The 25,157-nt window shown below is 36.7% G+C and overlaps 1 protein-coding gene across 10 annotated transcripts in view; it reads right to left on the reverse strand.

Annotated features, from left to right (window-relative positions):
* The window catches only part of COL19A1 (collagen type XIX alpha 1 chain), a 208,668-nt gene that overhangs the window by 10,599 nt on the left and 172,912 nt on the right, over window positions 1-25,157 (reverse strand). For all 10 annotated transcript variants that reach the window (XM_084515289.1, XM_084515298.1, XM_084515297.1 and 7 more), the window contains 12 exons: window positions 21,265-21,318; window positions 20,308-20,361; window positions 18,027-18,071; window positions 16,262-16,312; window positions 16,139-16,183; window positions 15,347-15,373; window positions 12,682-12,735; window positions 7,863-7,907; window positions 5,512-5,556; window positions 5,340-5,402; window positions 3,028-3,063; window positions 2,829-2,873 (listed from right to left, as the gene is read on the reverse strand). In XM_084515289.1, coding sequence (XP_084371415.1) covers window positions 2,829-2,873; window positions 3,028-3,063; window positions 5,340-5,402; window positions 5,512-5,556; window positions 7,863-7,907; window positions 12,682-12,735; window positions 15,347-15,373; window positions 16,139-16,183; window positions 16,262-16,312; window positions 18,027-18,071; window positions 20,308-20,361; window positions 21,265-21,318 — 564 coding nt within the window. The remainder of the gene's footprint in view (window positions 1-2,828; window positions 2,874-3,027; window positions 3,064-5,339; window positions 5,403-5,511; window positions 5,557-7,862; window positions 7,908-12,681; window positions 12,736-15,346; window positions 15,374-16,138; window positions 16,184-16,261; window positions 16,313-18,026; window positions 18,072-20,307; window positions 20,362-21,264; window positions 21,319-25,157) is intronic.

Genomic DNA, 25,157 nt, shown 5'->3' on the forward strand with positions numbered 1-25,157 from the left:
TATAAAAGAAACAACAGATACACTTTAATCAAAGAAACAACAGACACACTCCACTTAAAATGACTAACTTCCCTACAAATGAAATAAATTAAAGGTTTATGTTCTGGCCAATTTTCATCATGGGCTGAGATGGCATTTAAATTTGTTTTATTTGTAAGGAATTAAATCTTTTAGAATGACTGATTGTGTTGTCTATTAGTTCACTGAGCTATAGCTGTGGAGCAGAGTGCAGCAAGTCATGCGTTCAGATTGTTAACAAACAGCTGATGGTTCTTATGGGTCACTGGCTGCCCTTGATGCATCACTGAAGCTCATGTTAAGTTCTGCCAAAAGGAGGAAAGAGCATTAGGAACTGCCTACATCCTTACCAGATAAATCGACAATACACATTTATGAGGAGTAAATGAATGGAATTAATTGCATTTTTAATGTACAGAAAGTACTGGTAAATTGTGTTCAGATCTGAAACTGATAAAGCAATAAAAGTGTAGTTATATTCACAAGGTTCATTTACATGACATGTTAAGACTGAAAAAGTCAGAGAGAAAAATAAGGATGAAATTAGGAAGTTGTACACTACTTTCATCACCATCTGTACTCCAAATCTGTGTTATTTCCAGTGAGTTAGAGCTTACTAAAGGCGATAACTAAGCTTTCCTACAAAGACTGTCACTTGAGTTGCTTTATTGCATTAAGTGAAATTGCAACACATTCCCAACTGACGTTTAAATTACCCTCAGTAAGAGCACAGAGGCTCTGAACTCTGGAAAGCCAATCACAAGGAAAAACAGTAAAAACACACACACAAAACAAAAAACAAAAACCAAAAACAAAACCCCAACAACTGTCCAAATCAAAGACCTCCTCAAATCCTATCTTACATATATAACTGTAACCTGTCAAAACTGCTAATATAGTCAGGGAAGTCAGTGTGACATAAAAACAATCTCAATGTTAATTTTAATTTATTGTATTTCTATTAAAAGATTTATTCTGCAAATATTGCAGGTGCCTGATTTCCAGTTTAAGTTTCTGGCATTAATATTTTGGGCAAAAATATGCAGCATATGAATGATTTCCTATAAACATATAGCTAAGTTAGCTATTCAGTCAAATATATATATATATATATATATATATATATATGAGGCAATACACAAAAGATACCTGTTGTAATCTTTGTCTCAGACAACTGGATTTTCAAGAGCAGGCAGGAGCAGGAGAGGGAGCATATGTGCATTGGGGAAATTGGAAGAGTAATGTTCTGACGGAAAACACAAACCTTTCCAGGTTCCTAAAAATTTTCAGACTTCTAGCAGAAACTGTTTTGTTCTGCATATACTTATTGTATCACGATATGAATTGGAGGACCTTAAGAAATTCAAGGTACAAAAAAGTCTCTGACTGATAAGCAGATCTTCAGTAGTCTGCAGGAAATAGGCTCTTTCCTGGCCTTAAAAAGTTTTTGCATCCAAAGCCCTATCTCATTCACTCAGAGCAACCTGAAACATTGCAAAACTGAACAACTCCTGTTCTATAAAATGTTATTGCAAACTTTGGAAGAGGCATAGCCTTTAATATAATTTTTAGCTTAGTTTCTTTTTAGAGATTGCAGTCCAGGTTATGTGGCACCTGAGAACACTCCATTTTGACTGATAGTGCTTTTAAAGGAGATGACTCACATATACGTGAGTGAAAAACTATATGAAGACTACTAGCTTAGAGGAAGACTTAATTAAAAATATATTTAATGCATAAATACCCACGTATCATTTCACAGGCTTAGAACTCAGCAGAGCAGGTATGGATAGCTGTACTACCACTGCATAGTCCCTCCGCAGTCTGGCGGGTTACAAACTCTTGTCAAAATCTGTCAAGCTCTCTCAAAGATGCAGCTGTAGGTGGGGTCAGTATGTTTCAAGGTCATGCGCTTGAAGTTCCAGCCTCTTTCTCTCTTGTATGTGTATAGTACTAGTTGTAGGGCACTCAAATAGGTAACATTGATAAGGTTAAGGCTGAGCAATGTAACGTAATGCACAGTAGGTGGTACAATAAAAAGGTTCTCACATTTTATTTATGTTCTTAAAGGCAGGAATAGACATTATGAAATGTTAATTTCTACAGGAAACAGTTATTGTAATAATGGTTAAAACCCGGTGTATGTCTCCTTAGTGTCATACAGCAGTATTTCCATTTCCAGATTAGACAAAGAGGTGCTTTTTGGATCATCAGATAGACATGGCATCAACTGTATTAGAACATCAGGGCTTTAGCCTTTTCTGTTACAACAGAAGCATCATGTGCCCTAGAATTTTCTTTGTTCTAACAAAATAATGATCACCCCCTGCCTCCTGTAATGATTCCTGTCCAACATGATCATCTTACTCAGAACAGAATTGTCTAAACATTTTGGCAAGAAGTAAAGTAATGCATTGGCACTCCGGCTGCCTAGAATTACAGGCTTGTTTTATGTAAAATATGACTATATATTCGTGACATGAAAAGGCTCCCAGGTGGAAGATGGGGAAAGCTTTACTGCTTTCAAAGTTTGACTGCATCACAATGGGATTATCTATTTTCTAGTTTTCATCCAATTGAACCATTTACACTGTCCAGACCAACTGTGTTAGAAGGTCAATAAACGTGTTTTTCTCTAGATCCAGAAGCCAATTCAATTCTAGTTACTTAAAGTGGTCTCTGGGACTCTCAGTGTCTAAAATGCTTGGAGTTCACAGAAAATTCACTTGGTTTTGACTGTAAAATACATGCCAATGAGGTGCTTAGGTACTTAGTTAAAGAGAAATAAGTTATTAAGACAAGGGACTTACACGTTCTCCTTTGGGCCCTCGGTCTCCTGGTCTCCCCACAGCCCCCTGAAAAAATGTTTTTGAAAAAAGCTAAATATATTGCTTAAAGGCTTTGTTGTATGTCCGTTTATTAGCAGATATGAAAGCAAATACTAGGATTAACAGGTATGCTATTTGTGAATAATTAAATAAACTAGTGTGCAAAAGCATGTTTTCCTACCGGAGGACCTGGCAATCCATCTTTTCCATTGATTCCCTATAAAAAAAATATAATATTTTTATTATTACAATTATGTTCATGCATTTTGAAAACAAGGGGTTAAGCTTTTTTTAGAGCTGGTATTAATACATATTCTAAAGCTTCACAGTCAGAAGTTTGTGTGGTTACAGTATTAAAATACTCAAAAATAGTCTTGGGGCATGTACAACAAAAAAGCTTGGGGCCATATTGAACTATTGAGCAGATTAAATCTGAACTGAGATAGAAGTGCAAGAAATATCTTCAGTGACAAGGTGTGCATAAATTTTAATGAGCTCACAACTTTAAATGACAAGTTACATGGAAATTCTGCAAATATGTAGAATATAGAGCTGTGAACTCCGTATGAACTTTTCAAATCATAGCTAATCATTATGCCAACACAGAAGAGATTCTTATATTTCTTATTCTAGATATTAGCCCAAATGTTTTATGAGCCCTCTGCTGTTACATAGATTAGGCCTTAATAATGAGCGCCAAAACCATTCTTTGGTCCCTAGGACTTGTGACATGCCACACACGCAACCTACTGGGCTAAACATTTTTCCTGCCCAAAAGAGGATGGTCTTATTCACCCTACCTGCTGGGAGCATTTCCAGCCTCACATTATCCCCCAAACTGGAACATGGCATTGTCTCACAATGTGCTAGTTGGTATGGGCCAAATTAAAGTCACATAGTAAGTTAACCATTGCACAACACCAGATAACTACAAGATAAATGATCTGGCATTGTTCAATTTACTGGGATATATATACATGGCCAGAATCTGCACATGCAGAAAACTCAGTGCTATTTTGCACAATGAGAAAGAAGACCTGTATGAGCAAAGTTATCAGGAATATTTCCTCCCCTTTCGTACTGCAAAGCACAGTTTTGCATGTATTAAGCATTTCCTCAGAAACTGTCACAAATGGCAGGATTACACCGAGGGGGACAGAGATAAACCACCCTCTATGGAAACGCACAATAATTTGGCTCAGCATATCACAGCACCAACAGGCTCTGCAGCTCCACCCCAGCAGGGCTACGGGTGCCTGTGCTCAATGGCAGCTCAGATCTGGTGCAGCCCTGTAATCTGGGATCAGACTGCTGTGAAAGAGCTGGGGGAACAAGACCTGTGAGGTGCCTCCTTCGAGGCCTCCCTTGCTTCTCTCAGGAGCCACTCAAGCAGCTTGTGTGGGTAAGTTAGTGATGGCCTTGTGCCTTATACACCCTGACTGTGCCTTGTTGGCTTGATTTACAGGATTGACCAAGGACCTGCCCTGTCATCATGGGCTTCTCTGGCTGCCACTGGGCTGTTGGCTGACCTGAGTCTATTTTAGTTTGGTCACTGTGAGCCTGCAGCCCTTGCTGGTGAGGCCACAGCCCCATCTTGCTCCTGCCCTGAGGTCACTCACTTTCCCTTGCAAAACAGCCCACTCTTGTGACTCCCTGACAGAAACTATGGAGGTAGGCACTAGGGCATTAAAGTTTTATTAGTGTTACAGATTTTCAAGCTATTCCTTAAATTGGTCCAATTTGCTACAGAAATTGTCTCTTTCAAGAGAGGAGCATAATGTAGAGGCATGCTAATAAACCTAAATGGTCTCCTTCTCATGCTTGTCACTGAAACATCAAGCTTAGGGAGACACAATTAGTTCTGAGCTATCCTAGCTGAATTGCTTCTGGAATATAAACCAGGTTGTTTTAAACTAGCCCAGACACTGCTGACTACAGTACTGTCACATTTTAAATAAAGAGGTCAGATTAGACATATCCTAGAAGCCTAGTAAATGCTTCAGCTGCAGTGTTGCATTACCTGTATACAGAAGGACAAGAAGTTTATACAGAGAGTTATAAAGCAAAACTGTTCTCTATCTAAATTGAACCCAGGAATGCATTTTGTTACCCCATCCTTTATAGACCGTGTTGAGTGTCTGGGTTAATATTCTCATTCTGAAAATCCACTAGAGGAGCCTTGAAATCAAACGGATCCAAAGGACCTTCTAAAAGGATCTCATCTACCTTTGACGTAGCTCAGTAACATCAACTACAAAAATATCACACCAGGCTTCATATAAAAGGAAGTATTGACTAGATGGTTAAAACTGAGCACTGCAACTCTAGAATGTTCTTCAGAAGTTATCTTGCCTGGTCTTCAGAAGTTATCTAGCCTTTGTAGGATCACATCTTACAAAGCAGGATGTAATCTGATTTCTTTTGTAACTTCTGACAAAATAAAATGTAAGTTTTTGAAATGAACATAAATATATTTCATATAAAATTGCTTACTGGTTTTCCTTGTGGCCCTTCTGGCCCAGGGAAGCCTATATCTCCTATAGGTCCTCTTTCACCCTAAGAAAGAAGAAAATACGTGTATGAATCTGCATTTAATTTTTTTTTATTCAATGCTAGAAATATTTATGTATTATCACAATGCTCCAGAACTCAAATCTGTACTTACAGGTTCTCCTGGCATCCCTGGGGACCCTGGAGATCCTGGCTTTCCCTGCAAAAGGAGAGCATTACAAATTCAAATTAAAAATAAAAAGCAGAATATCAATTTCTCTTAGGTTGAAATTAAGATAGGATATGTATTTGAGTGAAATACTCAGGTTATAGCTCAATAAATGCTTTAAGAGAGAAAAAGAAATATTTTAAAAAGGATTTATTAGTGATTTGATGTCTTTTGCAAAACCATTTGTTTTTTTTGCAGGCCTTCGATGCTCCTTTCCAGGAGCAGATGTGCACCACAGCTTCTGTCATCCTGTTTCTTTGACTGTTAGGCATTATTCGTAACTTGGTATTCCACACAAAGTCAGGTTCACATCTTGGCAATTTTCTTCTCAGCACTTTTAAACAGTTGGTGACTGTATTTAAGAACTTAGTCTCTGTGACATGTCCTGGTGCAACATTCATCCAGTCTTATTGGTATCAGCTGAAGTCATCCTTAACTATCACTCATCCTGCTTCTGCAGTCCCTTACCTCTCTCAGTCAGCACTGTAGTCCCAAGGACATTAGTCATCACCCAGTTTAGGTTGGGACACCATTTAGGCCTTGCATATGGACAGGTGGACAGCACAGTGCTATCCTAATCATGTGTAATTTGAATAAATTAACAGACCTCTTTGTAGGAACAGAGGATAACTCAGATTGGAAAAGACCACTGGAGGCCATCTAGTCAAAACTTCTGCTGGGTCAGCAATCAGATTGGGCTATTCAGCCCCAGAGAAGAATCTCAACCCACATTCCCTGGAAATATCTTTGGACCAGATTCTCAGATGACTTCTACAAGTGGTGAACCTAACACATCAGCACCTGTGACGACTTCAGGAATGACATGACTAAGGATTCTTTCTGGTGAAAATAGGCAGTTGTGGCAATTCTTGCAAACTCAGTCCAAGTTTCCTTGATAATCCAACTTGGCAAAAAGCCAAAGCTAAAATGAGATATTTATATCCCCAAATGGGGACAAGTGTCCTCTACTAAATCTAGGGAATAATGCTAGCTGAGGGGGACAAATACTCCTCCAGCAGGCTATGTGGATGTAATTCCAAAACTCTTCCTTGACTACTAAAAAATATTGTCTCTCATAAATCTGTTATTTTTTATTAAAACTGCTTAACATAAAATGTTAAAGCAAATAATTTGTTTCAATGGATTTTATTAGAATTAAATGTAAACGACAGAATGCAACTTCATCAGTGACAAAGGGAAGTCATTAAATATTTAACATCCAGCTAAAATAGAAAGCAACAAGATTTGAAACATACCCAGTGGGAAGTACACAGGGAATGAACAATTACGACCAGCCTAACTGGCTGTTGCATTATTGATTCACAGCGTAAAATATATTTCAGAGTAACAAACTTTGAAATTTCTACATGGGCTATAAAGCTCAAAGAAATCCTTCTTTTCTTCCTTTAAATGTGCTCTTTTACCTTGTTTTAGGATAACTTAACCAAATTAAGCTATTTAAGCTGATGCTCTCTCTTGGAAATAACAGTAAATATACTAAATCAGTGGCTAATGGAGATGGGAGTGCATAGATACAGACTTCTCTTTATTTCATGATACACATTTATAATTTAAAAACAGCTCCTGATTGGTAGCTGCCCATATTTAATAATAAATGTATTTGCATAGAAATTACTCCATGCTGCCTCCTGAAATATGAATATATGTATATTTTTATTAAACTGTGAATGCAATCTAAAGAAAAATAATCTTTATTTCCTTTAGGAACACAAACAGAACAATTATAATTTCAATTTATCATTAGTTACGTTTCCTTTCACCTACAACAAAGCTTCAGGATGACTTTCAGAAACTTCTTGAATACTGTATGTAAATAGCTGACAAAGTATGCCCCTAAAGCAAATGTTTGATTGACTTGATATGCAGATTGTCATGGATTTCAATAAACGTTAATATTTTTCCTTTGTGATAGAAAGATACTCAGAAATTTGTGTATGCCCAGGACCACAGAAAATGACTTTAGAATTTATCTATATTAAGCTGAGTCAATGAGACGAGTCTTCTTTCTTAAGTGATATGAGCATATGCAGCTTCTAATTCAAGCTTTATTATGTATTCACTCCATTTCCTCTAGTTACTTTAATAATAACATGAACCCTCAGTACTATTAAAATTCTAATCCCTTTAGGAAAAACTTGTCACTTTCATACCTGCTTATAAAGCATTAACCAAGAGTTGGCATCCACAAACAGTGAGTAAGATTACAGCTCATCATCTTTCTTGACTTTTTTTCAACTTCTTCTAAAATATGAGTTTTCTTTAATGAATATACGCACCGGTGTCCCTGCTACTCCTGGTGTGCCAGCTGGTCCACGGTCACCCTGAAGGAAAGATAAATATGTGTTTAAATGGTAGCACTCAAAACAGGAGTTTGTTCATGGATTCTGATTAAAACCTGAGGAAGGATTATGCAGTGAACTGAAAATGAGGACAAAAGCCAGGCTCTGCTAAATGCTAATATTTAGCTCTGACATTGACTCATTTTACAGACTTGAACAAGTAACTTAAATCCTTTGTTTAGATTTCCCTGTCATAACTTCCACGCTATCCTTTACACTCTGTTTGAGGCCTTCCTTGAAAAGGGATGGAAAGTCCTGACTTATCTGTAGTTTTCCAAATAATTATCATTTGTGGTCATGACAATGAGCAAAATCAACACAGCATAATTGACTATCCTATCAAGATCTCCATATTTAAGATGTACCTTTTAAAGAAGCTTTTGCCTTCTGCTGCCCAGTCATCCATTTGCTTCAAGTTAACATCCTTGATTTGCTTGTGCCATGGTCTTCTAAGGGGCAAAGTTTCTTCATTTATCATACCAGACACCTTCATTGATGCTTTAAGCTAAGATAATAGATTTTGTGCTGGAGCTGATGATGTGTGGGCACAAATTCATCTTTCTCTTTTGAGAGGACTATAACTCAAAGCAGATGGAGGAAGCTCACCAGTGGTGAAACTCTACAGAAAGATTTGCCCTAACCCACTGCTGTCATGTATCAATCTGTAATACTGCACTCTGCTAGTGTAACATGGGTTAAAAATGCAAGAAAATCAGGATGCATGTTTCTGTAATCATGTCAGGAAAGCCCTGACACAAAGCCAGGTGAACAGGAGAATATTTTCATGAGTTTATGTTACCTGGAGCTGTTTTGCAAAAGCCCTTCCAACATAACTCAGACACGTTCTTTTGTGCAGAAGACCCTGAGGAGACGTTGGGAATTCTGGTTTCTGTATTTAAATCTAATGCTGATTTGTGTCATTCTCATAATTTCATTCCGGTAACACAGTGATGATGCTTCTAATTAGAAGCACTTAACTGCATTACACAAAGCGTAGAGAGATGACAAGTTAACATCTATAAACAGTTTTGAGATCCTCAGATCAAAGGTGCAGTGTAGGGAAAAGCATCAATTATAGTTACAATAGTAACAATAGCTTTTCAAAAAAAGTTAAGCAAATTATGCAATACAAGATGGAGAAATGCAGTGCAGGACAGTACCAGACAAATGAATACAAATTCTCTTTTGCTTTTCCCTTTGGGGTTTTCAGACTTCATGACAACAGCAAGGAACATGTTTAAGGTCTTGGCGTGTATTACCTTTGTGACAGAATGGCTGCTGTATTAGAAACCTGACAATGCAGTAACTAATTCTGTGTCAAATAATCTGAATCTGGCTGAGCAGCCAGAGGCTGGCAGCCAGCTTGCATGCATTGGCTGCTGGGAATGACCTCTGCAAACTAGAAGAGAGATCTCTAATTTGCTTATCAGCCCAAAGGGGCGAGTTAATGAAAAGTGCCCTGCCTTGCAGAGTACATTCACTCTGACACACCCACTCATGTAATAAGGCTGATCAGACCAATATCACCAAATCACACCAAACCAGAAGAGACCTTCGTGTCTAGAGGGAGTAGCTTGCTTGCAGGCCACAGTTTGACCTCTCATGCTCAGGAGATTAAGAGAAGTCACTTAAAACAAGTTTCCCCCTCAGCAAGGAATCTAATGTGCACCTTCAGAGTAATCAAGTATTCAGAATACATTTAGCAGGGCATATTGGCTTGAGTAGTGCACTCTGCCCCTGTATTTATTTTGTACCCAGAGCTTATATGGGTGGTTTCATCATATGCTGGCTAGGAGAGTGAAGCTGGAAATTCCCAACACTTCCCCTGCACTTTCTTCCCTTTAAGGAAAAGGAAATTCCTTATTCTTACCCCTCACCCTGACCACATTCAGCGATGTGATGCACAGCTGTAAAACCACAGTGTCTGCACAGTGGAGGGAAGGCAAATTTCACCCTGAGAACACAAAGTTCTTCTGCCAGTTCATGATATTATCACAAAACTTTAGCTGGCATTATCTGCAGAAGATAGCATTCTGCTACACAAATGTACCTCGGAGCTCTAAATTACAAACCAGCATGCACTGTACTGTTGGGACTGGCAGGCAGACACTGGGATTGTGTTATTTGCACCAGAAGTGTGGAATTTTGACTAAATTTAGTAAAGGAAAGAATATTTTGGCTTTGGGAAAGGGCCAGGCACTCACTTAGCTTGTTTATACAATCTGCTCCATTGCTTGTTCCCGTTATTTAATTCTTGTCCCCATTTTGTCTCAGTTAGGCCTGTAATACCACCCTGTGTTTGTTCATGCTAAAATTAGATTGTCCTTAATTGCTTGTAAATTGTAGTCTTGCAGAGCAAGAATCATCTCACGTAATTTAAACATCTAGTGTAGACACCTATGGTAGCTTGTTACCCCCCACCTCTCTGCACGAGTATGTACAGTGATATTAAGAGAGAGAAACTTTTCATGTATATGGCTTTTTGATGAAAAACACATTATACTAATTTTTTGTATGAAGTCATTGAAAAACATGTAATTCCTAAAAGATAGGTATTCCAATTGCAAAAACAAACAAACAAAAAAAACAAACAAACCAAAAACACACAACTATTTCTCCATATCGTACTTTGAAGATATTGGCAAAATCAAAGCAAAGCATTTTTACTGACAATAAACTTTTCATTTTTTTTTTTTTTCATTTATCTGGTGATTTTTTTTGTGCTTAGCCACACCTAAAAGTAAATACCAAAATCTTGAAATTTTTAGCATTTCATAACAAACTTTTCTCTAAATTTGTATCAGCCTCCATAACTAACATGTGAAAGGCTGAAACACCAGCAGCTCAAGGTAAAGATCACTTCCCAGCACTAGAAGGTAGACTTGAACTAGAAGAAGGCGCTGGAAACTATGACACAGTTCAGGATGTGCTGGAGTGGCTTCATACAGGCAGGGGAGAGCATCAGAAAAGTAAAACAGAAACAAGGGGCCTTTTTTAAAGTAATGATCAACAGTCTGAGAAGTCAGTTCTAGTCAGTTCTGCCTTTGCCTTCACAACAAACACTGCAGGGAATCGGAATCAGTCTATTTCCTCTTCCTCTATTTCTACCCTTTTCTGTATTTTTTTTTACTCACCTGAAATAGTCTTTTTTTTTTTTTTTTTTTTTTTTTTTTTGTATGAAAGTCTTTCATGCACTAGATCTAGACAAATTCAGGTACAAATTTCTCTTCAGGTCTGTAGCTATGTCATAAGTGTTACAAGACAGACAGACTGTAAGCATAAGATGACTCTCACAAGAGAACAAGAATTAGTGACCATACTTACAAACTTGTTAAACATATTACAGAATCACAGAATTATCCAGGTTGGAAGAGACCTCAAAATCATCGACTCCAACCTCTGACCTAACACTAACAACTCCTCCACTAAACCATATCACTAAGTTCAACATCTAAACGTCTTTTAAAGACCTCCAGGGATGGTGACTCCACCACTATCCTGGGCAGCTCATTCCAATGCCTCACAACCCTCTCAGTAAAGAAGTTCTTCCTAACATCCAACCTAAAACTCCCCTGGCGCAACTTTAGCCTGTTCCCCCTCGTCCTGTCACCAGGTAAGTGGGAGAATAGACCAATCCCCACCTCACTACAGCCTCCTTTAAGGTACCTGTAGAGAGCAATAAGGTCGTCCCTGAGCCTCCTTTACTCCAGGCTGAACAATCCCAGCTCCCTCAGCCGCTCCTCGTAGGACTTGTTCTCCAGACCCCTCACCAGCTTCGTCACCCTTCTCTGGACTCGCTCAAGCACCTTGATGTCCTTCTGGTAGTGAGGGGCCCAAAACTAAACACAGTACTTGAGGTGCGGCCTCACCAGAGCCAAGTACAGGGGGACAATTTGGAGCACACTGCAAAGCAGGGCTTGGAAAATCTCCTATATGGCACAAATTCACTACCTTATTTTTATTTTTATTTTTTAACAAAAAGAGGAGAAACAGTTCTCTAAACCCCCTACTCTCCTCATAAGACAATATACATATGGTAAAGCCATGTTTGCTTGAGAAAAACAGAAATTACTGTGTCCTTCTTGTAGTGAGGGGCCCAAAACTGAACACAGTACTCGAGGTGTGGCCTCACCAGAGCCAAGTACAGGGGACAATCACTTCCCTAGGCCTGCTGGCCACACTGCTTCTTATGCAAGCCAGGATGCTGTTGGCCTTCTTGGCCACCTGAGCACACTGCTGGCTCATATTCAGCCGACTATCCATCAATACTCCCAGGTCCTTCTCCGCCTGGCAGCTTTCCAACCACTCATCTCCCAGCCTGTAGCTCTGCTTGGGGTTATTGCGCCCCAGGTGCAAGACTGGCACTTGGCCTTGTTGAACTTCATACAGTTAATTTCTGTAATTAATTAATTGTAAATTAATTATTGTAAGTTAATTTCTGTAATTAATTTCTGTAAAAACAAAAATTAATTTCTGTAATTTCTGTAAATATTAATTTCTATCAAGTTAAGGAAATAAAATACTACATGACCTCCTACACACACATTTCCACTTGTTGAAAATGGAATTTTATGTTGGGTAAGCAAATGATTTAGATCCACATTAAAGCAAAAAAGGAAATGCAGCTAAGTATACAAATCTTTTTCACATAAAAACATTAACTTTCATAGAAAAGAAAATTTAAACAAGATTTTGGACACCATTTAGCTGCAGAGAGTTCCACTAAGAAGTCATGACTTCATTTTTAAAGTCCTACCTTTTCCCCTGGGAGTCCTTCCAGTCCTGGTAATCCCATTGGTCCTGGGTCTCCCTATTTATTTATTTTTTTTTAATTAAAAAAGATTGCATGGATTAGAATTTCTGTATTCTACATGACATGTTGAACAGCAAACAATAGCAGAATATTAAACTTGATATTACTAAAATATCCAGTTGTTAGGTGAACAGATTTTGCTATACCATGCTTTATTCATCTGAGAATAAAGCTATTCTCAGAGGCACTGTGCAACTATTTCAACTAACTGTTTTAATTTTGATTAAGAATTTAATCCAGAAGACTCCCCTCCTGTGCTTCTGCAAGCCAAGGTCAGCTCTAAACCACCTTCAGGTGGTAGAGGCACAGAGTGTGAGCATATGCTGTCAGCCATAGAATGAACATCTGAGCAATTCTGTTCAATTTTCCAGTTGCATCACTGTATCAGAGCAGAGCTCCGTTCCCTGCACAAAACTTTCTCTGTAACAAGAGACGCTGTTCCCAGTGCAAGTCTTCAGGTTTTGAAAGAAAAACAGGAAAATGCTGCACTGGAGAAATCAGTTTAACAAGTGGAAAGGCCCTTTAATTCTTTTTCCTATTTTAAAGAAAACTAACATGTAATTTTCCACAGAGATTTGAACTACTGTCAACAATCCCATTATTTCAGCTATCTCAGTTAACCCAAAAGCCACAGCTACAGCAAATTCCTTTTATGGATTTCATGAAGTCTTTGGCAGATTTCACTTTCCACACCCTACTTGGGAGAAGGTGCTTCCTGAGTAGGAAGTGGATGCCAGTATAGGAAGATACATTCAGCTTGTCGGGATTATGATAAAATCACTTTAAAAATATATATATATTTTTGGAAAATCAATTAATCAACTGTTTTAGGAAACTTTCTCAAAACTAAAACTCAGAATGTTTTGCTTTGAGAGTTCAGTTACTCAGTTTTAGGTTTCTGCATTGTCCTTGAGGAGCACAGTTACCACACTGATCACTGATTTATAGATTGAGGTTTATCTGTTTGTGTGTCTGGCTCTCTGTTAACACTTGGCAAGGAGTCAAACATTATCATAGGTCTGCATAGGAGATGATGTGCCTTCATGACAGATGAAGTCTTAGCTAACTTTTCAAAATATTACCTCCTATCACTTTGGGCTCATCTGGGTTAGCCTGATCTAGCTGCGCTTAATTCTGATACTCTTTAAAAAAAATATTTCTCCAATACAGGGTTAATAAAAAATATTTATAATAAAAATATTTTATCCAAATCAGGGTTTCCTGATCTTCATCAAGTAGGCAATTCATCAGCAGATCAGGGTGAGCATAGTCTGACGGTACAGTTTTCTTTCCTAAACTGCTCATTTTCCACCACTATTAGCACCAGAAATCAGCAAATTCTTTGCAGTTCTACCCATTAGCTAACACTTGGTACTTATCCTGATTCAATCATACTGTCTGCTCTGTGACAGAGGTCTGCTGGACACATTTCTACCACTTCGACCATGAAAGTCCATACCTGTTTCACTGCCTTACAACATTATAGTGCTGTAACTATCATTATGTAGTTATGTGATGTTCCTTAGACTTAAAAAGGAGAAACACAAAAATGTAGTGAAATTTTAAAATCTGTGAGAATACCTATCAAATTTTTAAAACAGTATCCATTTAAAATGACATTTGATAGTATCATACTTCTTGAGCTGAACCACTGGTACTCAACTTCTACAAACATTTGTTGGGTAATTTTTACTATCTCCAGTCATCAAGATGCAATACACTTAAGTTTCAATTTTGCCACCTTCAGCGCTAAGAGCTGCAGTGACAAATCACAATCTAATGATGAATATAGTTTCTCTTTATGAAGGCAGGACATATCATGTCTGTCACTTCAGGGAAAATTTATTCCTAGTCAGGATTTGGATCTACATTCTGCTGGTGGCTAGCCATATGCTAGTCTATGCACCTGCTCAATATTCTTCCAGTAGTTATTCTTCTCCTCGTAATTGGGAAAGAAAGATCACATGAAAAGAACATAATGAAATGCTTAAAGGAAAAATACTAAAAAGTTAAGCAGATCTGCTTATTGTGGTTGTTTTTGAATGTCAAACTGCAGAGCTGAAACTTGTAGTGGCTCCCATGATAATCATCATCTTGTTCACTAGGGGCAATGTGATCATACTGCAATTACCTGTCATGTCATTTCTAATGAAAACATCAACTTCTGGTTGCTCCTAGCTAGCATTACATAGAATACTGTCCCTTTGCCATTCCAAATTTAATGTTGAGAACAGTCTTATAGCTCTTAAGTTATCTTCTATCTTTATTTTTTGTATGTCTGCATCAAATAAAAGCTTAATTTCTTGCAGCATGCATACTTTAGTCTTAAACATATGCAGTGGCAGCTCAGCAGAGATGAATCCAGAAGCAGTTGATACTGTGTTCAGTCATTCATTATATTATCACTGCAGAACTAGTCACCAGAAATTGCAAAATTCTCAAGACTGGCAATAAAAAGGACTTCCCCCCCCCCCCCCCCCCCCCGATGCACTGATTCTGCAGGAGATAAGCTACCTGCTAAAGTACTTAACGGACTTGTCCACCCTTGTGACTGGGATCATGTGTTGAATTACTTGGGGAATCTCTATCATGACTAAAAAGTACATACCACTGTGCCGGGATCTCCTTTTGGACCCTACAAAGGAAATAAGAAGCAGATATACATTTAGAGAATTACACAGTAACGTGGGATTTTTCTGTATAAATGTATTATATACATTGTTAACGCAGTGCAGTTAGAATCAGTACTAAGTCCAGCCCACTCAGCTGGTTAATTGTGTCTTAAAAGAGTAGAACTTGCTAATGACATTTACATGAAAGAGAATCTAAGTAAGTGCAGAGAATCTTGGGCTCCACAGAACCAAAACAAGAATGTCCAGCTGCAAACTGGTATATCTGCACTGTGCAGAGTAGTGCCTGGAAAGACGCCACCTCTGTAGTACTGCCACATTAACTATTTTGCCAGTAGTTCTGCCCTGTAGCTACACGCACTGCATTGGTGACAGAACTGAGATCAGAATTCATGAGTTTCTCACTTCCAGCACAAAATTTGTTATGAGACCATCACTACCTCTAAAGAGTATACTGCATATTTTAAGATATTAAGATACTGTCAGTAAAGAGTCCAATACCAAAGTATGCACCACTGCAGAATTTACTTAGTATTTAGCATAACTTTAGGGTGAAATATTTAAATTGAAATAAACTACTCTCCCAAAATGGGCTAAAATGCTTAAAATCACATACTTCATACTTTACTACACACCAATCATATGCTAGTTGAGTTATCTTTTCTCTTTCACATATAAAATCCAATTCCATGTCATTTGTCAAAACTGCATTCAATTAACCTATGTTACTGTCTGAATTATTAGAAATTACATTTCTGTTAAATACTTACTGGAGGTCCTGGTGGACCTGGATAACTTGCGACACTCACACCTCCCTGCAACAGCAAATTTAAAAGTTGAGGTGGACCAAAATTAGGTGTTGATTGAAAAAAAAATGCATTATTAAGAAATACCTGGAGTTTATATAAGCTGCTCATTCCATTTCTTTCATTGTAAGGCATACCCTTTAAAACACACACACAAAAAAAAACAATTAAGTGTCACAACTACGAACTATAAAGGCATGCCCTGTTCAAGTCCTGTATCTCAGCAAAGCTGTGGTACCATTTTTGCTCTAGATTAATTTTTCAAAGATTCCAAGCATTTCAGTAAGAACATAAGATGCACACCTATGTAAACATTTTTTTTTTTTTTTTACATACAACTGTAAATTCTCAGTTTACATTATGTTTTGATATTCTTACATAAAATCTATGAGCAACTGGTCAACTGATACAAGCAAAAGCAGCATTGCACATTTTCTTTTCATGCCTGTTTGAAAATCAATGTTAAACTAAAAATGAGAAAGCAACTAACCTGAAGCTTCAAGTGATTTGAGAACATGAAGGCTTGATCTGTAACTCTAAATTAATACTCAAGCTTGACTGATAAGACAGCAGTGCTCAGAAGTAAACTGATTCATACATAAAAGTCAGTGGCTGAACTGCCAAAATATGTTTGGCCTGATGATTTCCAATGCACAAAAAGTTCAAACTACACAAATTTGTTCAACTTATGAACGGATGAAATTCCTGTTCTGAAGATATTTAGATTATTGAATGTTAACCATTCTTCCTGTATGAATATTTACAAAACATGTATGTAAAAATGACTATACTGAAAACAAACAGCTTTAGGCAGCCTTCTCAACTCAGCCCCCTCCTCCCCACACACAACATGCTTCCAGCACCAATGAACTTGTCTGAGGCTCTAAAATCTTTAAAGATTTAAAGATTTCATGATTTCAAGATGAAAACTCTCATTATGCATAAAAATAATGCAAACAAATATAGTATGTTTTATTTTATTTTTGCTTTTATGCTTATTTTATGTGTAAAACCTGATGGACACAGAAAACTACTGCTGCAATACAAAGTCACAGATCTAGCTAGTTATTCTGTCATTACTATGTACACCTTGTATCCTGGCAATGTCCTTCTCATTGCTATCCTTATACCAAATTTCCGAGATTCTGAGTATGTCCTTACTTAAAACGAGCTGCTGCTCTAGAGAATTTCCTGAGATGTGGATTGAATTTTGAGAACTGTTAAGCAAGGACTGAAAAACATACAGTCCTCTAAGTGAGATTGATTTGGCTCTAAGGTTAAATTTGGGGCAGAAGAAAATTAATTTTTGCAGAGCAGGCTAAAAAAGGCTGCAGGTGAAGTAGGCAGGGATCATTAGGATGGGGCTAGATTTTAGAACAAAAGCTCTCCCCTGATTATGGTTAGGGATGGCATTTCCAAGGCTGTTGTTAGCGTTAGGAATTTTAAGGTGCTGCAGTTATTACTTCTCCAGAACTAATATTGTGCTAGGGACTATTCCGGTTAATTTAAAGTCCAATGAGCTCCATGGACTTCCCTAGGTTACGTGACCAGAGTTCCCTGATCTCAGGTAACTAAAGTGTCTAAACGAACCTTTTTGTCCAAGGTTATTAAAGTAACTCATTTGCCCAAATTTCTAGGATGGCTTTAGTGACCTGAACTTACTCAGTGATGAATCACAAGGAAAAAGAAAAAAAAAAGGAATACAGAACTATTTTGCAAGAAGACTTCACTGCCTTCCTGCATTACAAGTATGTATTACAGAGACAGTCAATTATTGATATATGACATTGCATTTTACTCATAGGTATATCATTCCTGGCATACCATTCAAAATGCAAACAAAATGTCTTACCGGTGGTCCAGGTGGTCCAGGCTTCCCAGGAGAACCTTCACTACCCTAGCACAGTGAGAGGTATAAAACTCATTTAATATAACTGTTGTTCTAATCTATTCCATACCCAAACTACGATGACCATAATGACAATAAACAAGAGATACAGTCAATAGGAATACATGTAGGTAGTATCAAGAATGAACTATCCTGAACATCTCCTACTAAAGCTTTAGGCAAGTTATTAAACATTACTTTATACCAGCTTGTATTTTGTTAGTTACTTGATGCTTTATGTGTAGTAACTTCCGTATGGCAAAATAGTGGTAGTAGGGTTGTGAAATGCTCCATATTTACCAGCAGGCAGAAGAAGGAAAAAACACTTGTTAATAAAAAAAATCTAATCAGTTGGCAGATAGAAGTTAATATTCATTTTATGGTTTGTAAATTATTTTGCTAAAATCAATCCTCAGTTTGTTCATTCACAGGTAAATCAAGATGACCTAGTTTCAGAAGTTCAGTTTATTTAGGAACATAGTGTGTAAGAAAAAATCTTTATTAAGAGTTATAATGAATATCTTCTTGGTTTTTACTGTAAAATAGTTATCTGTGGGTTCTTGTAGCTGTAGTCTGTACTGCTGACATGCACTAAATTGCTCATATTAAGAAAAAAAAAAAAAAGTTTCTTAGTTTTACCCTAGTGAGCGCTTTGAGCATTATAGATGTGCAAAGGTTTAAATGTCAAATTTCCCAAGCAAGATCTTTTCAAAATCTCATCATTAAGATTCAGTTAAAAATTCTCTATAATTTGGAACAGGTCTGCCAGAATTTTTTACTCACTTCATTGAATTTTAATAAACATACTTCATTGAGAAACCTAGGCTGCATATTTAAAATTATTAAGGTGGGAAAAGTCAAGCTGAGCGTACAACAATACTAATTAACCAACCAGAAATATATCAATATTTAATTACTATTATATTAGGATAATTTCCAAGTAGTCCTGCTAAGTGTTAGAAATGTTAAGCTCCAGATTGGAGAATTTAGAGTATTTCACAAAACGAGAAAAACGCTCTTTTTTAGAAAGATGATCACTTTTTAGATGTGGTCCCCAGATAAAAGAAGGAGGAGGAAAGTACTCTGGCTGTTGTTCAGCTCATTACTCTTCAGTGATCTGACTTCTGCCCTTTTTGACCACACTATTTAAGAAGAACTGGCTTTCTCATTCTCACGTGATAGTAAGAGGCCAGCTTCCCCTGATCTTTCTGATGCATAATGTAAAGAGCAGCTACAATTAGGCCTTAATCAAGGATAGAGATGTGCACGCCTTAAGCAGCTGGCCTAACCCTGCATTCTCAGACTCTTTTTTCAGTACTTTGGAATTGTAAACAAGGAACTAACAAAAACTTGTTTTTAACAATGGGTTACTTAAAAAGGAAATTAGTTTGTTAAATTATTTCTATTATGGTCAGGAAGAAGATGGTTCTCAACTCATTTTTATACTGAAGTCACTTCACAGTTTTACAAAGTAATGTTTCTTTTTCTTAGTCATACCAGAGTCAAGGTTTTGTAGAGTATTAGCAGGATCACAGACTGATGTGGCAGCACTGTGCCTGGAAAAGTCCAAGCCAAAGCTGAAAAAAAAACCTCCAAAAAAGCATATTCATGTAAAATAAATAATAAAAAAAATTATCTCCAAAAGTATTTTGCAAACTCAGTTTGTCTTCTGTATTTGGCTGATCTGAAGTGCCCAAGAAATTAATTTGACATCTTCGTTTTAATGGAAACTATCAAGAACCTCATAAAAAATTGATTAAAAAAACAGTGCTATAACAGCCTAAATTAATTATAAAGGAAGTTTATATACTTTTGCAGAATACATATACTGGATAACTTTCCGTATTCACAAACCACTTTTAGAGTATGCAATTACTTTTGACTAAAATACTGGAAAAAGAATGAGAAGCAGAGCAAGTAGCTAGTCATACACTATTTCACAAAGGTATTTTTACTTTCTTAATTTTATATAATATGTCATACTCAGAGAACATTGTCTGCATCTTACATGTACCACAGGGCTATGCTTCAAAATACAAGCCCATCTTCATGGCATTGTTTGGGGAAAGCACTTAAGAAACAAATAAAAAATTATTTGAAAATATATGTCAAGTTCACGTTTACATTCTATGTTAAAAACAACAAGAAAAGAAAAAACAAAACAACAACAGAAGCCAAAGCGTAAGAAAGTAAAGGGATTACACAGCCTGTGCAGATCTCTACGAAAACTAAAAAGAAGGTATACCTTTTCGCCTTTTGATCCAGCAGGACCAGGATGCCCAGGTCTTCCTGTGGCTCCCTGCACAACAAACACAGTATTGTTTAATACCAGTTAAGAAACAACTAAACACTGTAATTTGCATTGCAGCCTAGCTTTTAAAACTTGCACCTTTCGAAGGTCACTTAAACCTAATTACTCTTCTCCTTCAGGTTTAAATGTTTCTTTTCTGTCTGATACAACAGCTGTGTCCTACTGATAAGCCCTGTGAAGGGTAAAACTTGTGTTTGTGGTTGTATTTTCACCTTGTGCAGACTAAATGCACTGACCTTAACCAGAGTCTCTTGATACTGCTAAGAATCATGCTTCACTGCTAAAATGGCAATTTACATATTTCACATTAAGCTTCCTAAATGTGTTATTTCTAAAAGAAGGGAAGCATTAGTATTGTCAACAACCTGTGAACAAATAATGACACTAATATTTCCTCATAGAAAATAAAATTTTAAAAAAGCCCAAGTTTTCACAGTACTACCATTTTTTTTTCAGTGACTTTAAATATTGTTAGTTTATTCCCATACTTTGTAATTACTTGGTTTCAGAATTTAATGTTTTCATAACGCCTGGTTAGAAATATTTTTAAATTTTTATTACTAACATTATTACAGTAACTGGAGTATAAATACATAATTAACTCCAAGTTTGCCCATCGTACATATTTTAACCTCAAAGAGTCTCTAGTAAGGCCAAAACACCAAAAGCATTTAAGTTACATCAACTCTGAGGCCAGACAGTGACAGTATTTTCAGAAATATCAACTCACAACATAGCTTATTCTTTTAGAGCCACTGTGGGTAAGATTTTATTGTTACTCTCCTAAAAGCTACAAAGAGGCACAAGAAAGTAAGAATAAGAAGTTTTGCTAGATAATCCCATCAAGCTTTGCAGAGAAAGGTTAGACCATAGAAGACAGAACACACTTACAGACGGTCCACTGGGTCCTGGCACACCAGGCAGTCCAGGAACACCTTGAAGGCCCTGAAAATTAAAAAGAGCATATGCCTGTTGCTTCTCCCATGTACACTTACAGTCTCAAAAACTACTTACATTTAGCACATCCATCAGTATTATAACAATACCGAAGCACACTTTCATATTTTAGGAATAAAAATGATATACCTGTAGTTGAGAGATTATTACTGAACAAGGTTAGAGGCAACTTACTGCTTGACTCAAACACAAAATTCATCCTTCAGCATTTTCCATTGTTAGCTTATATCCTCCAGATCTCCTGGTCTTAATTGTGCAAACAAGAACAGTCTGTCTGGCTTTTCCTTACAGATTAATTTTCTATTACTAAAAAAATGTACTCAGACTTCTCAATGGTACCTCATACTATCGACAGGGCGGAAGGGAAGACTGACGAGACTCTCATGAAGTTCATCAAGAAGTGCCAAGTATTGCACCTGGGGAGCAACAACCTCAGATACCAGGACATGTTGGGGGCCATCCAGCTGGAAGACAGTTCCGCAAGAAAGGACCAGGGAGTCCTGGTGGACACCAAGTTGACCACAAGGCAGCAATGTGCACTTGCAGCCAAGAAAGGTAATGGTATACTTGGCTTCATTAGGCAAGGTAATGCCAGCAGGTCAAGAGAGGTGATCCTTCCCCTCTACTCAGTGTTGCTGAAACTGCACCTGGAGTGCTGTGTCCACTGCTGCACCCACCAGGTACAGGAGAGACCTGGAGATATTGGAAAGAGTCCAGTGTAGGGCCACCAAGATGATCTAGGGACTGGAGTACCTCTCCTATGAGGAGAGGCTGGGAGAGCTGGGACTGTTCAGCCTGGAGAAGAAGAGGCTGAGGGGATATCTTATCTATGTCTATAAATACCTTAAGTAAGGCTACAAAGAGGATGGAGACAGACTTTTTTCACTGGTGCCCAGTGCCAGGACAAGAGACAGTGGGAAGAAACTGGAACACAGGAGTTTCCCTCTGAACACTAAGAAACACTTTATTGTGTGGTTAACTGAGCACTGGCACAGATTGCCCAGAGACATCATGGAGTCCTTGGGAGATTATGAAGATCTCCCTACTTGGAGATCTTCAAAAGCCATCTCAACATGGTTCTGGGCAGCCTGCCAGGTATCCCTGCTTGAGCAGTGGGGTTGGACAATATGACCTCCAGAGGTCCCTTCCCTCCTCAGAAATTCTGGGATTCTGGGATCTAAATGCAACGATGCTTTTTTGTTGTTGTTGCTTTGAGAACAAAACATGGTATTTTTCATAGTATTTATTGACCTGCTTTCCTATTTTTATTTTATTCAACTGACTGAAAACTGATAGATTCTGGTATCCATTTACTAAATATACAGGCATGTAACTTATTACAGCAAATACAGGTAGGTTTTGAGATAAGTCTGCACATCACTGAACTCTTTCCTCTGCCCCACCAGACTTAGTCAGATGAAATTTTAGGCATGTAACAACCATATATCTAATCTACATATAATATAGATAATATATTATAATATACATATATAATATAATATAATAATAATACATACAACAACAATATAATAATATACATAATTATAAAACAAATACCAACAAATAATAATATATATATAATGAATATATACTATATAATATAAACTATATAATATAAACTATATATTATAATATAAAGCATATAAATAATATACATTATATGTATGTGTAATGAATAATAAATATAAAAATAATATTAAACATATTATAATGTATAACAACAGTATATATTTAAGCTAAATGCTCTTGATTCCCTCTGTAGTCAATGAATGCCCCACCCAACAGTGATTAATTTTATCTGAATTGGGTGCCTATCCTCTGAAAACAGGAATCACCTCAGAAAAGGCATGTTTCTCCTCTTAAATACAGTGTTACAGAAGGTATTGTGGAGTGGGTAGTGCAGAAAACCAAAGAGGTCAGGAGCCCTGAAAGGGCTCTGAGCGAGGGTCTGAAGGAAAAGCTTCAGATAGAAATAAATCAAGAAAGATTTGGAGGTGGAGAGAGAAATTGATTTCCTTTTCTTTGAGGACATTGATCTACTTCTGTAGCTTTTCAGCAATCCAACGGATAATGTGTTCTCTGCTCATTTTGAATTATTTTACTCTTATAGCACAGTCACCCAGAAAATTATTATGAAACCAAAGGAACATTTTCTGTAATTCTTATTGCTAATATTAGAAAAACCCTTCCCTGAAAAAAAATAAATGCTTTAAAAAGGAAATTAATTCTAAATAAAGTAATTGTTGAACTTTTATCATGGGCCACAATAAAATTTCAGCTGCTATAAATACTGAAATCAGTTGAAGAAAATGAAACTTGAGGAACTGCCCTTCCTTTCTAGTCCAGAGAGAAAAGACTAACAAACAAACCTGTACTGAAGTGCTAAGCATGGCACCATTTTTACTACACAATATTAGATTATCACCATATGAACTGCTGACAGGATTCCATTCAAATCTTTTATCATGATGTTTCATTTGATGAAACAGTTTTGGTTTATTAATATTATGTTAGAGAGCTAAGCTTCACAGAAAAATTAAAGGGCTATCCGAAAGCATACTGACATTCATGAGTGTATCACTATTTCTTTTGAAGAACTTCAGGCTGGGATTTGAATCTCTTCTCATTTTGATACTCACCAAATCATAAAAATCAAAGTAAATGCACTATTTTGTACTTTGTAACTTTGTAATAATGTTACTTTGAAACTTTAAATCTTTGTAATATCTTCTATATATTTTTCTGAAAATAAATTCACTTGCACCCTCATACCATACTAATCAAAAGACATTGAACATTGAACAACACTGAAAATATCAGAGTTAAGGAACCTAACCAGCTATCAAACAGTGAAAAAGCAGAGCACAGTACCCTACTGAATCAATAAAAATAAAAATTAGAATTAACTTATTCTGGAGTTCTTTTAAAAAAATGGTTACACTTATAATCTTACCTTACTTGCCTCTAATCTCTCTTTTGATTCTCCATGGTTAAATAGTGTCAGAATTATTTTAACTTTTTTTTTTTTGTTAATGCCTCAGACTGCTAGGGTTGAATTGTAGAGATATGCTATAGGTCATGCAAATGAAAGATGTATTACTTTCTCATTACAGCTCATGTGTTTTAAAATACTATTTAGTAACATATAAGTATCAAATGCTTAACTGGTATCAGTTAAGTATTTTGGGATTTCAGAGTGGTCGTCAAATATTTCTTAGAAGACAACTTATTTTACCTCCTTCAGTTGGCTACAGGCACTGAGAAAATTATTTATTTACTCAGATTCATCTGCTTAAAAGCTTTTGATTTGGTTATTTATTTATTTATTTATTTTCCCCAGAGATTACTCTTGAGCTGTTAACTGCGAATAGTTCAATCTAAAATGAAAGCAATAGCAGCTATTTTGGATTCAGCACCATAAGTTATGTGCCTTTTTTCTTCCCGTAATGACATAAAAATAACTCTAAAAATCCAGTATGTGACGCAAAATACTGTACATATTTTAAATTCAGTCTCCAAATATTTTCTGATTTCCACTTAATAGTAATTGCTGTTATTACTGTTCCCATCACAGTATTTGCCTAATGGAATAATTTTTAAAGTGAATGCTAAATAGGAACTAACACAATGAAAGCAAATACTTTATAAAATATGAAGTATTTTCTGAAAATATTTAGCATTTACCTTTTTATTGCTCTATTGTTAAAAAATAGCATTTCAATAAATTTGAGACTTTAAAATATACAAATGAGAAAAAAACTCACACAAATATGAAATAGATTTTACTTAATTCCGTAATAGTGTTTAATCTTGTTGAAAGTTTGCAG

This window comes from Aythya ferina (genome assembly GCF_964211825.1).
Source record: "Aythya ferina genome assembly, chromosome: 3".
Lineage (NCBI taxonomy): Eukaryota > Metazoa > Chordata > Aves > Anseriformes > Anatidae > Aythya > Aythya ferina.